This window comes from Lontra canadensis, unplaced genomic scaffold (genome assembly GCF_010015895.1).
Source record: "Lontra canadensis isolate GAN:19392208 unplaced genomic scaffold, GSC_riverotter_1.0 scaffold9, whole genome shotgun sequence".
NCBI lineage: Eukaryota > Metazoa > Chordata > Mammalia > Carnivora > Mustelidae > Lontra > Lontra canadensis.
Genome location: NW_022631003.1, coordinates 15612768 through 15629867, shown reverse-complemented (window position 1 = coordinate 15629867; position 17100 = coordinate 15612768). Strand labels below are relative to the sequence as shown.

Genomic DNA, 17100 nt, shown 5'->3' with positions numbered 1-17100 from the left:
TACCAATTTGCATAGTCTCCCTCACTGAGTAAATGCTCCCTTAAACCCTAGACAACATAGGACAGGCAATGATAACTCTCCAAATTCAAGCCTGCTGATACCCAAGAAATCAGATACATTTAATGACCAAACTTTGGGAACCAGAGACAATCAGCCAGTCTGGAGTCAAATGGACTTTGTATTCGTTCCATTTAGCTTCTAAGCGAGATCTTGACTTCGTTAATCTGGTATCTGCCTTGTAAGGTAGAACACTCTAAATGAAGCTGCTTCATTAAAAATTGATTTGGGGGGCGCCTGGGTGGCTCAATCGGTTAAAGCCTCTGCCTTCGGCTCAGGCCATGATCTCAGGGTTCTGGGATTGAGCCCCACATCGGGCTCTCTGCTCAGCAGGGAGCCTGCTTCCTCCTCTCTCTCTCTACCTGCCTCTCTGCCTATGATCTCTCTCTTTCTCTCTGTGTCAAGTAAATAAATAAAAATAAAATCCTTAAAAAAATTGATTTGGATCAACAGATCAGCCTACTCTTGTGTGACACAGAAGTGAAATAATATATATTTCCATATCCCTACTTTGGCATCCAACAGCCAGGGTTCACACCCAGGCTCTACAGATGACTAAGGTATGATCCTGGAAAAGTTACCTAATTTCTCAGCACCTCAGCCTTCTCATATGTTTTATTTTTTAAAGATGTTATTTATTTATTTATTTGACAGAGAGAGAGAGAGAAAGAGACAGTGAGAGAGGCAACACAAGCAGGGGGAATGGGAGAGGGAGAAGCAGGCTTCCCGCAGATCCTGATACGGGGCTCGATCCCAGGACGGTGAGACCATGACCTGAGCCAAAGGCAGACACTTAACTGACTGAGCCACCCAGGCGCCCCTTCTCATGTGTTTCGATGGAGATAAAAATAGTATCTTCAGGTCACAGACTTGGTCCAAGAATGAAATTAGGTAATCCATATAAATTACTTAGAATAGGGGCTGGCTCATGGTAAATAGCTCATCAATGACAGTTCTTGTTATTAGGTTAAATCACACGATATTTAACCATTTTAACCTACTAGAAATTACAATGTCTAGTGAGTCCACTTAATATTTACAAAAGCCATGCTATTTCAGCCTCCTTTAAGAGTGTCAACTCTTATCGGTCAGTGTCCTTCACTAACTCATGTTCCACAGCACACGGTGTGCGTGCAATAGACTCTCTAAAGAATAAAGATCTGACTCAGGAAAAAAATCTTTGTTTTAAAGAGCTCAGGTTGCAGTTTCCTCATGGATTCTGGAGTCAGATTACCTGAGTTTAAATCCTGGCCCCACTACCCACTAGTCGTGTGACCTTAGGCAAGTTACATTACGTTTTTGTGACCCAGTTGCCATTTCTGTAAAGTGGGAATATTTGTAGCGCTTATCTCGTAGGTTGTTGAGTTAAATTAGATAGTGAGGAAAAGTGATCATTAGCACAATGGCTGGCACATAGAATACCATATTAAGTGTTAGTTATTTTCCTTTTTCTTTTCCCCTCTTCCCTTCTTCTCTAGTTTATCAGACAAGTTTTATAAACTAAAAGATGATTTCACAGTTCTAGAAGTAATCTCTTATTCTATCAATGAACTCTCTTCTCATCAGAATATAAAGAGTAGAGGGGCACCTGGGTGGCTCAGTGGGTTAAAGCTTCTGCCTTTGGCTGTGGCTCGGGTCATGGTCCCAGGGTCCTGGGATCCAGCCTCGCGTCGGACTCTCTGCTCCACAGGGAGCCTGCTTCCTCCCCTCTCTCTCTCTCTGCCTGCCTCTCTTCCTGCTTGTCATCTCTCTCTCTCTCTAAAATAAATAAAATCTTAAAAGAAAATTTTTTTTTCCAAAAAAAAAAAAAAGTATTCAGGAACATCGACCCTAGTAAGTTCCATGCCACCAAGCACGTTCAACTAGGGGTTGAGAGACCATGATTCAGGGATGCTTCAGAAAAAGTTGGGCTTGATGGGGTAGAGGAGCTTTGGGATCTCTTCTATCACTGTTATTCTGCTGACACCTAAAGATACAGCCAGGGAAGGCAAAGAAAACACTGTATGATTATGGAGAGATATTCAAAGCTTGACTCCAGCCTGAAATCGAGCAATTGTTTAAAAGGAGGAAATAGAAAATATATGTAAAATGAAATCATTCACATTTGAAGTTATTTAGGATGAGTTCTCAAATCTATGCTGAGTCTTAATGGTTTCAGCGACATGGAATTTGAAACAGTTTTTTTCCCTAACTAACTCAATATATAAATGGTCCATTGAAATGAGTTATGTCAGATCACAGTATCCGACAAATTTGTCTCTGTTAGACAGAGAGCACCCCCACAGGCTTAAGAACTGTTGAGGGGTAAAATTCCACATAGAAATAACTTTTACATTGCCATCTGCTGGCTACTGCTGTGAGTGACAGCAATATAAATACAATTTCAAAGTCTTAATCAAGTTCCAACTGGAAACAGGAATATTGGTTGAAGTTACAAGTGACAGGAATCAAATAGCTTCGCTAAGTCCTCAAAAGGTATATATCAAAGTAATTTTACAAGTTTATTGGGGATCCATCTGGGTATTGCCTTAAGTAGGAGATAATCTGTGTGGACTTGACTTCAGATGTGAATCACCCCCCCGGGGGGTGCACCCATGACAAATACTGAACAGCCCTTGTAAACAGGACATACGAACAAACCCTATGGCACGGGTTTATTCAGGACTATCTTCAGCCCACACAGACCATTTCCTCAAGAGTAGTTCTAGATGCTTAATTCTGGAGCGATGATGTTCTCTGTCACCTAGTGGTATAGTGACAATTGTCATGTTCATTTCCAAAACAATAGTAATAATAATGGCAAGTAGGAGGCAGAATACATGAGGTCAAACTATCTCGAGTACATGAAAGCCATGAAGGTAAGCATATATTGCAAGTGTGCATATATTAGTTTTATAGGTTTCAGGCTATACCCTGAAAAACACCAGGAACCCTATGTAGGTTAATGCATACCTCTCCCATCAGAGTTATGCACCTTTTTCATCTTATAATTATAACACATTTAATATTGCACTGTTGTTGTTTTGTTCATCTCTGTTGTGACACTAGGCTGAGGCCAAGCTTGATCTCCTTGAGGGTAATCTTCATATACAATTTACATATGTATATATTTTAGCACTCAGCACAAGCTTTGGCATTAGGTAAGTCCTCAGCTATTTACTGAGTTGAGGTCAAAATAAGGAAGGAAGGAAGGGAGGTCCAGAAGAAGTCCCCCAGATCTCCAAAATCAGTCTTTCTATTCTACATCTCATATCTTCGCTCTAGACTCAAATTTTCAAATTCATACCAGACTCTGCCATCTGAATGTTCAGCAGAAAATTCATGTTCAAGAATTTCCAAATGGGCCGCACTGCTTTTGTACCTCAAACTGTTCTGCTCTTGCTCCTATAATTACTTTCTCAGTTAAGACATAACTATCCAAGCATCTGTCCATTCATCTCGGGGGTCATCTTCTAGTCCCTCATTTCCAAAACACCCTCATGTCAATTATACTGACAGATATCTCTGGAATCTGCTCCTTACCCCCTCTCCTCACTGCCTACCTTCTTTCACGCTCTTGTCACCTGGGAATGTCTTAAATAATTTCCTAATTGGGTCCTAGTCCTCAGCCAGGAACCCCAGCATCTACCGTTCCTCTGCTACTAAAATTATCTTTCCACCAAAGTCTGCTTTCATGCAGACATGACATTACCATCTACGTTATTATGCTATTTTCTGTAAGACAAGTCAACTATGGCATACAGAAATCATAATCTTCCCAAGCTTTTGGGGACTGATAATCCTTCTTCAAATACACACTGATTTTGTAATCTTGTGTACTTTTTTCTGGGTCATTCAGTACACATAGAATGCCTCGTCCAGCCCCACCTGACTAGGTCACTCTCTGCCTACTGAACATTTTTCATGACCCAGGTTAGATGTTACCTCTTCTGTGATATCTTCTTTGGAATATAAGTAATTGTAAATTTACCTGATCAATGGCAAAACCCTCTGGCTTTATGCTCCCACAGCACTTCTCTTAGGGCATTTAATGAGGGTCACCTAGTCCACATGAAGGTTCTGTGCAAATTAGGTAGAAATGTCCCCTCTGGACAGAGGTAGCTCTGTGGCACACTGTCAGACTTGACAAGTGAAGTGAGCTGGATTTCACTTCCGGCAGGTTAAACTTGCCACTTTGGCCGGGTTACCTTATGCAACAACAAAAAAATCCCATCCAACCATACATGTAGGCCCTGAGAACTCAACCCAATTATTGCCTTCTATGCCAGTCTTCACCACCAGCTGGAAGATTCCTAGAAAGCAGTTAGATCAATTAGAATTTGTATTCTCAGAACCTAACACATAATAAGCTTTGATAAATGTTCTTTGAATTGTTGTTTTCTGAGTGAGAAGACATTCCAGAAGTTTGTCACAGAGAGATCTCTGAAGTATAAAGCCATATATACTGCATGGTCTTGGGCAAATAATTTGACTTCCTTGTGCCCTAGTTTCCTCATTTTATAAACTGGGGATCATACTAGTGCTTAACTCATGTCGTCTGTGAAGATCTGATGAGAGACTATTAGCAAAGTGATGGGCCAAGAGTATGTGTTACACAAGTATTGACAATTATCATCAATGTTGAATAAATAAAAGAGTATTCTGAGATGAACCTCTTTAAATTTGACAATAAATAAGACAAATTTGGAGGAAGAATCTTTCTAAATCTGTTCTAAAAAAAACAGAGACAGTTACCACAATTTGAATGAAGATATTACCATTAATGTTAAATGATTGAAGATATTTTACTTAAGAGATAGAATCATAGTATTTTAGAATTTGGAAGGCACTTAGAGGTAATCCAAACTGCTTCTCTTATAGATAAAAGAACTGGGTTAACTGACCTTTCTATTGGTTCTACTATTTCTCCCTCTGGCTCTTCCCAAACATCCAGCCTCTTCTCACAAACACACACATGGCGTCCCCAGCCCGGGCCCCCAATATTTTTGGTTGCATACATCCAGCGCCTTCTAGGGCACCATTAGCCTCTCCTAGAATGCGCTTTCACATCTCCTTTGCCTCTGTCTGGAATAGCCCTCCTCCCTACACCTTACTCCTGTCTCAGCTGATTACACAGCTTCAAGTCCCAGTTCAATTGTTGTATCTTCTCTGGCAAAGTCTTCCCCTCCTTCCTCAGGCAAAGTTAGCTGTTGCCTCCTTCTGTGTTCCCATTCTGTTCATACCTCTGTTTAGCACTTACCAGAGCAAGGGCTCTGAATCCCAGCTGTCTAGGTTTGAATTCCAGCTCTGTCACTTACTACCTATGTTTCTCTTGCTCCTCTCTGCCTCAGTTGCTTTATCTATTGAATGGGAATAATAATGGGATCTACCTTATATATTAATTCATTCAACAAATAGTTATCAACTGCTTATCATGTGTCAGGAACTGTTGTAGGACCTGGAGTACTTACATGGTGAATAAGACAAAGTCTTTGTTCTCATGAGCTTACATTGAATGGGAGGGTTGAACAATTATAATCAAATATAATTAGGTTCAATCATTATTCTAAGGACCATAAAAATATACAGTAGAGAAGTAGACTCAAGAGTAATAAGGGTAGTGGTGGTTGTTTTACAGAGGTGAGGCAGGGGAAAATATGTTAGAGGAGGTGAAATTTGATTGCACATGGGGGAAATGAGTGAGCAAGACACACAGAAATCTAGCAGCAGTGAATTCTAGGCAGAGACAACTTCATGTGCAAAGGCCCTGGGGCAGAAAGGATGAGTTTGGGGGTAGGGGGCAAAGGCTAACAGTTAATGAAGCAGATAGTGGAGGAAATGTGATGCTCTTTATTCCTAGCACCAAGATTTTTGGATTTTTTTCTCCTAAATATTGCCCCAATCTATTTTCCCCTTCCTTCATCCCTGATCTTGTATCCTATTATCTTTGATTTCTCTCCTTGCAGTCAAGCACCCTCCAAGTTATTTTCTATCCCATGACACAAGGATCTAAATATGTAATCTGATGCTACTGTCCTCTGCTTAATACTTTTTCATGAACTGACTCCACATTGTCTGTAGAGTAAATCCCAGATGCATTACCATGCTGGACAAAGTCTCTAGGACTTAGCCCCTGCCCACCTCTTTACTTCCTATTTGCACATACACGCCAGTCACACCAAAGTATTGGTTCCCAGATAATGTCTTTCTGGTCTCTATATTTGCCTTAAGCTGTTTCCTTTCCCTAAAAACCATCCCCTCTTCCATATTTTTTCTTGGCTAACTCAATAGTCAGACTCAGCTCTGGAGTTACTTCTCCTCTGTGCTCTCACTATATCCTGGGAATGTCCTAGTGTTGCTATAGTACCACTTCCCAGCAACTATTAGGATGATCTGTTTGTCTATATCTGCCTCTCTGGTTAGCTTCTAGTTTTCTCAAGGGCAAAGAATTGGTCCTTGATCATATTTTGCCTCCCCAGGATGTGAGTTGTGTTCTGTCCGAGAGCCTCAGAGCAAGAACTGTGTTCATGCCCTTCCTCATATTATCAGGTAAGATGTCAATCCTGAATCTGTCCCATCTCAGGCTCACACAGATGTAGCTGCTCTATGAGACTGAAAAGGTAAATGCATTGCAAAAGATGCTGACAATTTTCAAGATTCTTTAATCACGTTCATCTATAAAATTCAAAAAGAAGACAAAATCCACATGTTTGCCTGAGAAAAAAGAGAGCAGAAATTGTCCTATGACTTTAGAAGGTTTTTAAAAAAGATTTATTGTATTTGTTTATTTGAGAGAAAGTGTGTGCATGCGTGTGTGTGTGCGCGTGTGCGCATGCACACATTTGCTGGAGGGGAGAGCAAGGGCAGAGAGAGGCTCTCAAGCAGACTTCCCACTTAGTGCGGAGCCACACACAGGGCTCGATTCCAAGATCCTGAGATCATGACCTGAGATGTTATCAAGAGTTGGATGCCTAACAGACTGAGCCACCCGGGAGCCCCTGACTTTAGAGTTTTAACTATAAGTTTTAAAAGAAAGTCAAATACTTGAAGAAGCAGGCTTATTTTAAGTAAATCTATGTCCAGTGTCCACTTCTCATCATTTAAATGGAAGCATCGCCTGCCAGATAAAATTTCTATACTGTTATTATACTTTTCTTGATACTTAGAAAGGTATGGGAGTAGATTACAGATGCTAAATCAATTCTTTCACAAATCAACATATTATTGTCCTTTTTAAGCTTCTTTTTACATTAAATTCAAAGTTCTAGTTCTATTAGAAAATTAAATTGATTTTCTAAAAAGTTCTATGCACTTGCAAAATGCCATTTTTTATAGTTCTGTGCTTTATTTGCCAAAAATAATTTAACCTGGAGCTGAGACTAATCATCACAAAATTTTCCAAAAGTTTAATAAGAAAAAAGAGCTAATTGATGATTGTAGAAAAGCCACTGTCCACCCAACACAAAAACCAAAGAACCAAAGATTTACTTAGTATATCCCTGGGACAAACCTGCAAAATGTTGTCTATTGTTTTCACAACAGAGAAGAAAGAAATCTCCCTGAATTGTTTCTACCTTCTTCTCCTCCCCCATAATAATTCTCCATTATTTGACTTTGATGTCCCCTTCACTGAATTTCCATTACCTCTCAGAGGGGATCCGAGACCCCTCATGATCACCTAGAACACGCCTTCTCCTATAAGACCTCCACGCACTTGAACATCCTGAACTCTCCACTTGGAAGGTGTTTTTCCTCCCCTGGTGGTCTGATGAAAGCTTCCTCATCCTTCAGGAATTAATTCAGACATCACCTGCTCCATAAGCTCAGTGCTCCTGCCCCTCGTTCCTCCAGGCAGGGAAAAGAGTGGCCTTCTTTGTGTTCTCAACCAATCCTATACTTTCTAACCTCATTTGGATGAGCATGATGGATATTTGCTTCCTAGACTATCAGTTTCCTGAGGGCTGGGACCATGCTTATTCTTCTTTGCATGTCAGTGTCTATGTTTGTTGATTGACTGAGTGCTTGAGGCAGAGAAACACTGCAGGGGAGAACCACTCACCATCCAGGAAGGGTTCACAGCAACGTAACCAAGTTATTCCCAGGCTGGCAAATGGGACAAGTTGGTTAACTTATTGCAGCAAAAGAAATCCTGACTTGCCATTGTCTCCTCCAGATATCCAGCTACAGGATGAAGAACATTTTCACTAAACTCTTAATCCCCAAACTTTTCCTCTCACAACACATCAGGGACATTGAAGAGAAATGAGTTTAATCCAGAGCAAAATGCTTTACTGAATATCATTCCTTTCCACTTCACCACGACAATTTAAAAGATTTTTATTTCTGCAAGGATTCTAAAGTCTAGAATAAATGTAGAGGATAGTGGTGAAGGGCTTGTTTACACGCCTTTATACCACCGTGTAAGGAAGACCTAGCAGAGTTTACATTTGTGCCATGTAAATCGCTATAGAACCAGATGTGGCTTACAAGGTACCTTGTAACTCATCTCCTCTAAGCAATAAAGGCTTTTTTTTTTTTTTTTTTTCTGGCAGAAGTTTGAGAAACTTACTGCTGTTTTCTATCAGCACATACAACAGATGGCTGGCACATGCCTGCTTTGCTAAATGAAATGGGCTCTCTGCAAAATTACTCTTTGATCCCTAGTGGCATGTCCACAACACCACAATGCAAAATACCACAGCCTAGCAGAATCTAAACATTAAAAGTTTAAAGCTGTGTTTTTGATATGAGTACCTTCTGAAAAAAATCATGCTCACAGTATGTAAACATATTCACATTCCCACTTTGAAACCATGGACCAGGGGTCAAAAACCGAGGCATTTCCTTCACTGGGTGACAAAAAACACCACTGCAAAGGTATGATGGCAAACCCCAGGAGCAGGAAAGTATCCAACCACTTGGATTGTAACTATCAAAACGATCATAACTCCACTAGGGAAAAAAATGTGGACAGTATACATTAAGGGACTTATATACTAATAATCAGTGTTACCATAACTTATGGAATTAGAAGAGGATAGTTAAGGTATTTGGCAGTCCTTTGAAGAGGGAGAGGAAGCATTTGAGTTAAAATTCACTTCTCTGTTGCCTTTCTTTCATTTTTGTCAAGGGGAGAAAAGAGAGAAACATGTTCATACAAGTCTCCTTTCCTCAACCAGTCCAATGGGAAATTTGAGACCACAAACTATGGCTAGTTTAATGGGACCAGTGTGACATTGTATCAAATACTATATTGCAAAAACAAGCTATCTGGAGCTTTAGGGGCATTTAAATAACAGAATTAGATTATCTAGTTCACATTACGGAAAGATGTCAGGAGAAGGATTCCACTTTTTTAAAAAAATCACAAAAATATGAGTCAATTCTCAGGAAAATGATTTGTTTTTGACTGTTCTTTTGCCAACAGTACCTTCCTCAGTTTAAAGTTAAATGTGGATGCTGCTGGCTAGAGTCATTCACAAGGACACCACTATCCACGTAAAGTTCTTGAGCTTTCCTTATACTTGATCTTGTGTTATTATTGTTCTTGCTTCTGGCAGTTTGAAATAATTTGAGAAGTTTTTTAATTGATAGGAGCTACGAAGGTTATGAACACATTACTACTCCTTATATATTGATAAATATTGCGCTCACTGTGCTTTATCTTCAGCATTTGCAGTATTTTGTTTTCTATGGTGATACATAACACATTTCTACAGCTTAACTCAATAATCAATTCTTCTAAGATATACATGTGACCCCCTACTTCCCAGGACAGCAGACAAAATTCTCCTCTTCCCTTCCTGTATCCACAATAACACTTTACAGTTTTGTTTTTAAACATCCTGCAATTGAGAAAAATGAGGCTCTATCACTGACTTCTAGCGGCTATAAGAATTGTGACCATCATACATGATAACAAGCTTACTTTAAGATCTGGACCTGTTGTTACAGATGGTTAGAGCTTGCTTGATAACCCATGTGGTAGGCTGGAAGTTAATACTGGCTGGCTATCTTCACCCAGAGAATTTCTATTCCATACACACCAATTTCACCCCAACCCTTGCTAACCATCTCAGAAATCCAGGCATTTGGTCACAAGGAGGTTGGAAAACTAGTACAAATGGCTCAGCATAAATCCATCACCATGGCTAAAAAAAAAAAAAAAAAAAAAAAGCGACCATAAAAAGATGCCCAATTAATTGGGTACTAGATTCATAGTATCTTAGCATCTATATGCAGCTGATAGAATATATTACAGTTACTAAAATCAAGTCTATATGATTTTTATAAATAAAAATATATACATATGATCTATAGGAACAAAAAATTTTGGCCTTGAACCAAATTGGTTCATATGGAAATCAGCGGTGTCCTAATATTAGAATTCAGATTTGTCTAACAAAACTTCTCATTAAAGTTTTATTTGAAAGCCATTAATTTTAGAAAGGGTTATTTTCCAAATAAAATGTTTAATTAGTGCATCATTTAGAAAACCAAAATGGTCACTCATGGCCCCTATCTGTCCCAAGTTTAGAGAAAAATTAGAATAAGGAATGCCTCATTGAAAAATATCAACTATTAAAAGTTATATACAGCAATAAAGGGTATTTTCCCTTAATTATTAAAAATCTTTTGAGCCTAAACCTCTTTAATAGAAATTCTTCTCTGATCTAAAGGCCTTGAAAAAGGGCATGTCAGAAAATGAGTATTTTAAATGGGAGATAAAGTAGAGACAGGGTTTTCCATGGAAAATGAGGATTTCAGTGAAAGAGGTCAGGTCATCTAATTTTAGATAGGAAAGCCTTCCTAGGCAGATTTTTAGGGATCTTGAAAGAAACTGATGAGAATCAGATAAGCATTAGTGAATTATTTGGGCTCCATAGTTATGATCCAGTCATGAAAACCGTTTGTTTTACCATTTGGTTGAGTGATGTATGGTATAAAAATGATACCAGATAATAAATACAAGTAAACTATTTATAATGTGGAACATCATGCAAGTTTAAACTCTAAAGTATAGCTTTTTGCACATATTTAATGTAAAATAGTTTTTGAAATTATAAATCAATACACACTACTCATCGTGGAAAAAATAAAAATGTAATATACACAGATGTAACTAATATTGACACCTTGGAGAATCAGAGGTTACAGGTTGAAGATACAGGGTATCAAGTGCAATATTTACCAATATGTAAGGAACATTGATGTGTTCATAACCCTTCCTAGTTCCCTATCATTTAAAAACCTCTAATACATCAGCTGTTTATTCCTATGTTTGCCTATGTATTTTGTAATGGAATCAAGCAGAATATACTGTGATAGGCTGTTGACCTAATCTGTCTTGAATATGTTTCTATGGTATTGAGTAGATGTCTAGAATATTCTTTTTTTTTTTTTGATGTCTAGAATACTCTTCTTAATGCTTCATTGTATTCTCCTGCCACTGTCACTGGACTTCTAAATTCTACCTATTTTTACTTTTAAAAAATAGCACAATTATAAGGAAGAGTCTTGCACATAAATTTTTATTAATATCCATAATGATTTCCTTAGGGTCCTGGAAGAAAAATTTCCCAGTCAAAAGATGTCTAGCAAGCTTTTTGCTATCAGAATCAAATGGCCTTGCAAAAAGCCTAATGGGGGCATCAGCCACATATAATAAGAAGGCCCCATTCTCAAAAACATACATACTCAAAACACTCAAAACACTCTTAAAAACTTGACCAACTTGATGTGGGGAAATAAATCGCACTGTAATTTTTATTTGCATTTGTTTGAAGTAGAACATAAAAGTTCTTTCAAATGGCCCCAAGAATACTTTGGGTTAATGGACTAATAATTTATTGGAAAGAGATAACACCTACTGCCTCTAGGTCTTCAATCTTAATGTCAGTTTAACTTTCTCCACGTGCTGCCAAAACACTTTTATATTAAGTTTAAAATTTTGTTAATCAGCTGTGTGTTTTAGCTTGTGTTGAAATCCTAAATGTTTGATATTATTTGGATGAAATAACTAGATAATGGAATGAACTTTTCATTTTCCATGTAGTTGTTTTGATGTGGTTTGGCTTTAGCCAGAGATGCCTTTCAAAATACTTAATTGGCATTGAAGTGATTATTTTTCTCATTTTCAAAATTTCCATGCATTTCAAAAATTAGGCTGCTGGAGTCACATAACTTTATTGGGTAAAATAAATAAAATTTAAATAATACTTTTAAATGTCCTGCTATTTGGCAATATTGTGTAGATCCTGCCTGCCTCACTTACCCTCCCAGCTAATTAAAACAGACCCCAGAATTCATGTAGTTACCTGTGGTTAACCTAACCAGAGCAGACTGAACGTAAAAAGCAAGATAACTGAGGTGTTAACATTGCCCTGATTATTGAGATAATCCACAGAGGCAATCAACACCTAAACAAGAAAGAAAAAGATGCTAGAAGGTTCATCTCCAAGCCAGTTCCTATATCTTCTCTAATCCGTTACAAGGGACATTCCTGAGATCGATTCGTGATTCATTTTATACTCAACAATATTTCAGTGCTTACAAACACGTACTATGCTATAAAGCGACAGGGGAGATGACATGGTATTTAAGGCTTTGCTTCAAATTCCATTCTCCAGAAGACAAATGCATATGAGATATAAATAAATAAGAACTGTTGACATTTTCTGTTTCTCCTACAGTTACCAAAACTTTTCAGTCAGGAAAGGGTGTAAGTTAAGCTATCATCTAATGGTTCTTATAAATTCATAAAAGTGTAGGTAAAGAAAATATACTTTTCAAAACTACAGAATTAATATTGATTTCATCTGCCAAGTGATTAAACACAGATAGATTCAGGTGAAAAGAAAGGAGATGGAAAAAGACCGTTCATGTTTTATTACCGATTTCGCACTATTCCAAAATCAATTGTCCATAAAGTAGGAAGAGGCAATTATAGGAAGAAAAGGAATAATCTTTAGAGCAATAGAAGCCTCAGTGAACTTATCTACCAAATGGGGGTATTAGAATAAATGGCTTTTCTGTTATGAACCTCAGTGGATCCAAAACATCTATTCCTTTTTTTACAACATGGAAATGTTGATGGGTCTAGATTTGGTTTATTTTAGGAAAAAAAAAAAAAAGAGAGAGAGAGAGAGAGAGAGAGAGAACAGACCTGAGGGGAAAAACACATTTAAAATGGTCATGGTCACACCCAAAATATAACAGATAATTAGAGGGACCCAAAGTGGCTTCTCAATTCAAAATAATTACTTTTTATAAAGTGTTTTCTGGATCACATTCTTCATGAAAATAGCCATTTAAGTAAATTTAGAATAAAAAAAGCCCCCAAAATGTGATTTTAATTATAATTACAATGATTTCCATAGTGGACACATTTTACTAACTCATGAGCAAAAGAAGTTATTACTTACTATTTGTCCCCTAGAGTAAATTCTCCAACTGCACAAAAGAAATTAAATTCACATAATATTTATCCTTCTTTTCTTTCCAAAATTAAAGGTCATTTATGCATTACTGGGACTGTACAAAAGGTAACATACAAAGGATGGTAATGTATTAAGAAATAAAAGAAATATTTCTTCATAAAAATATATTGCAGTTTTCTTTTTGCATACGAAAGTATTTTAAATGGTACTTAAAAAATCAATAGCCTGCAATATTTTACAAATGTTCTTACAGACACTTTTTGAGGCTGTGAACTTCAACCAGAAATATGTAGCATTTACATTGTTCCAGTGAATAACATTCAAAATTTTTTTTTCAAATCACAATGTCAAAAATATTCACAGAGTTTAAAATTTGTCATAAAGTACAAATAATGTCAAAAGTGATTGGCATATACTACAGCAGTCTTTTAGATATTATGTTTTTTGTTTTTTTCCATGTGTTTTACATATTTTATTCTAGCATAGACATTATGTTAAATTTTAATGTCAATAATCATAGAAAGAAGTGACGTTGGTATTTGTGTCTAGCAGACTGAAGACATGGAGTCATATCAAAATAGCAAGCTTAGGAACACTGCTTACCTTTTTCCTTTGGGAATCTTTATGTGACACGTTTAAATAAGCAGAAGTTAATTCTTTATTTGCTTTGGAAATCACATGAGAAATCACTCTTAATGGTTGTAAAAATGTATCAGCCTACACACTACAGAGTATTATTTCTACCTGCCATCAGGCAGTGGAGATATTAAAAGGTAATTTTCTGCACCCTTCCTGATTATCAGTACTTACCTGCCCCGCAGCTTGCCAAGTAAAATTCATGGAATGGATATTGACAGGAATAGCTGGCATTCTCTGTTGTGCTTTTCTGAAATCATGTGTAAAAGGGGCCATTTTCCCTTCGGAAACAATCAAGATATCTTCTTCAAATCCTGGTTTAAAACAAAACAAAACAAAACAAAACAAAACAAAACAAAACAAACTTAAAAGAATCCAAACCAGAAAACGCACGCAAAAAGAACACTAAAGAATTGGTATGGGCCACGTCTATACACAAAGCACCTGTCTAGGTACCCACTAATTTTCCTCGGTATGTGATAAGAACAGTGCCAACAGACACATGGTTTCAGGAAACGGAGGGGACATACAGTCACTGGGTGCTACTACACGCGGGGTCCACCCCAAAACACAGGGTTGTAGAAACTAGCAACAGCATGATCAGACCAACTACATCAGCTTAGGTCTCTGGAGACAGAAGTTCCTACGCTTTCAGGTGGAAAAGAGCTGATTAAAAGGTGGAGGGGAGCAACCTTCCTTGGAAATTAAGTTTTAAAAACACACTTAAATGCATGCATCTCCCCTTTAACAGAAGCGCTGGAGAGAGCGGAGACGCAGGTAGCGAAGGCAGCGGGCGCGGGAGCCTTACCTATGAGTACTCTCGCCTGGCGAGCATCGATCCACAGGTACAGGCTCTCCTCCCGCGGCTGCCCGACCTCCGCCCGCAGCACCAGCAGGCACGGGAGGATGCTCCACAGCCGGAGCGCGGCGGCGGGGAAGGCGCTTCTCCGGGCCATGCTCCTCCGGACCTCCCTCCCGGTGGCTCTCGCCGCTCAACCTCCTTCTGCCTCACCTACCCAGCCTGCGGCCGCGAAGTCCTCCCTCAGCCGAAGCCGCGCCCGCTTAGACCGCCGGGCGTGCAGCCCCCTGGCTCCGGCGAGAGAGAGCCCGCGAGAGCCTGCAGGGAGGAGGGAGGGGAGAGCGGGCGCCGGCGGGGAGGCGAAGGGGGCGCGGGAGGGAGCGGGGACTGCGGAGACGCAAGACTGGCAAAGCAGGAGCTGCCAGCACGCACGGCGACGCCAACAGCCCCAGGGTTAAATACAGCGGGAGAGGGAAAAGCGGGAAGGGAGGGCGCGAGCGAGGTGCGTGCGAGGAGTGGCGCGGCTCAGTCGGCCGCCGCTGGGGGGCGCTGGGGGGGCGCGCGCGCGCAGGCGGCGCGAGACCCTCGGAGGCCGCGTCCACGCCGCGGGGCGCGGGTGCGAGCGCGCGCGGAGGGGGCGCGTGGTGTAGGCGGTTGCCAAGCCCGGCGTGGGTAGGGGCCCCTGGGCCGTCTCTCGCCTCTGCCTCCTACTTGGCGAGGCGTGGCCTGGGGGGAACCCGGCGAACTGACACGCATGGCTTGAGTGAGGGCTGAGGACAGTGATGATAATGCTGATGACGACGGCGACAACGACTTCCATCCCCATGCCCGTGCCGAGGCAAGGCGCGTATTCCTTCACTTCTCCCTTTCCGCGCCTCTCGTTTCTCTCTGAGCAGCTCAACGCTGATACTTGGCGCATCAGTGTAAAACCCGACCTGCGGTCCTGGGGTGCCCTTGATGGCAGGCGCTGGGCTTGGCTCGGCGCGCAGGGCTTCCATTCCGCACAGACAGCGAAGAGGGTGCTTTCACAGCTCGGGGAGGCTCTTCTCCCTGCTCACCCGGCGGCGCCAGGAAGGGTTCCCCTGGACGCTGGATGACAGGCGTACCTGACGCTGTCGGGGATAGGACCCTTTAATATTTGCTGAGGTTTCCAGAAACTTGGAGGCACGCGCGGTGGTACTGAAATCACAGGCGCTTGGGGGCAGGACCAAGGTTCTGGCCTTGTCTATGGGAAGAGTAGTTGGCTTGGCAGTAGGCTGTAGTCTAACAGAGCCACCTGACCTCAGCAAAAGGGACTTAACTTGCCCCCTGCTTAATCCCTTGGCTATGCAAAGAAAATGGAAGCAAAAGGTAAAAAAACAAAAACAAAAGCAATACTTAGAAAGATTTCAGACTCAGAAAAAGGTTGTTTACTTCTCTTTGTTCTTTAGCACCCAGATGCTGCAACAAATGTCCAAGGATCAAGTGTCCAGGGTGTGGTGTTTCACTCAGTCCTTTGGAGAGTGGTGGACACCTCAAGAGGGGAAAACAAACAGAAACAACAGAAGAAAAGCCGAATTTGTGCATGCATTAAGTTAAGTAACTGTTAGGTCATGAGCAGTTACTAAAAAGAACAGAATATGTATTTCCAGTTATGAAGTATTTTCAACTTTACAACTGTTGATCTTTACAAGTAATTAGACAAGATGTCTAATTATGACTGATTTGAACTTGCAGCGTCAAACTTTATAAGTACTTTAAAGTGCTTTCTTGGGGTGCCTGGGTGGCTCAGTGGGTTAAGCCTCTGCCTTCGGCTCAGGTCATGATCTCAGGGTCCTGGGATTGAGCCCTGCATTGGTCTCTCTGCTTAGCGGGGAGCCAGCTTCCCCCCTCTCTCTGCCTACTTGTGATCTCAATCTCTGTGTCTAAAAAATAAAATAAAATTAAAAATTAAAGTGCCTTTTTAATCCTCAACTCTTTTAAATAGGTACTGTTATTATTTCCATTTTACTGTTGGGAAGCACGGTTCCCAAAAGCCCAGCAAGTTGCTTGTGTTACCCAGCTGGTAAGGGGGCAGAATCAGGGTTCAAACCCAAGCACCCTGATTTAAAAGTCCATTCTTTTAGTCACCACACTTCGTACTGATAAGTAAATCATAATTAGATCTCAAGCCTCACAGAGATTCTTTCTTTAAAATAAATATATTTACCT

The 17100-nt window shown here is 40.2% G+C and overlaps 1 protein-coding gene across 1 annotated transcript in view; it reads right to left on the bottom strand.

Moving 5' to 3' along the window:
- Positions 1-15245, bottom strand: part of WIF1 (WNT inhibitory factor 1) — a 66397-nt gene extending 51152 nt beyond the window's left edge. The window contains exons 1-2 of the mRNA XM_032854903.1: positions 14920-15245; positions 14286-14425 (exon numbers count right to left, since the gene is read on the bottom strand). Coding sequence (XP_032710794.1) covers positions 14286-14425; positions 14920-15067 — 288 coding nt within the window. The 5' untranslated portion in view covers positions 15068-15245. The remainder of the gene's footprint in view (positions 1-14285; positions 14426-14919) is intronic.
- Positions 15246-17100: the final 1855 nt, after the last annotated feature.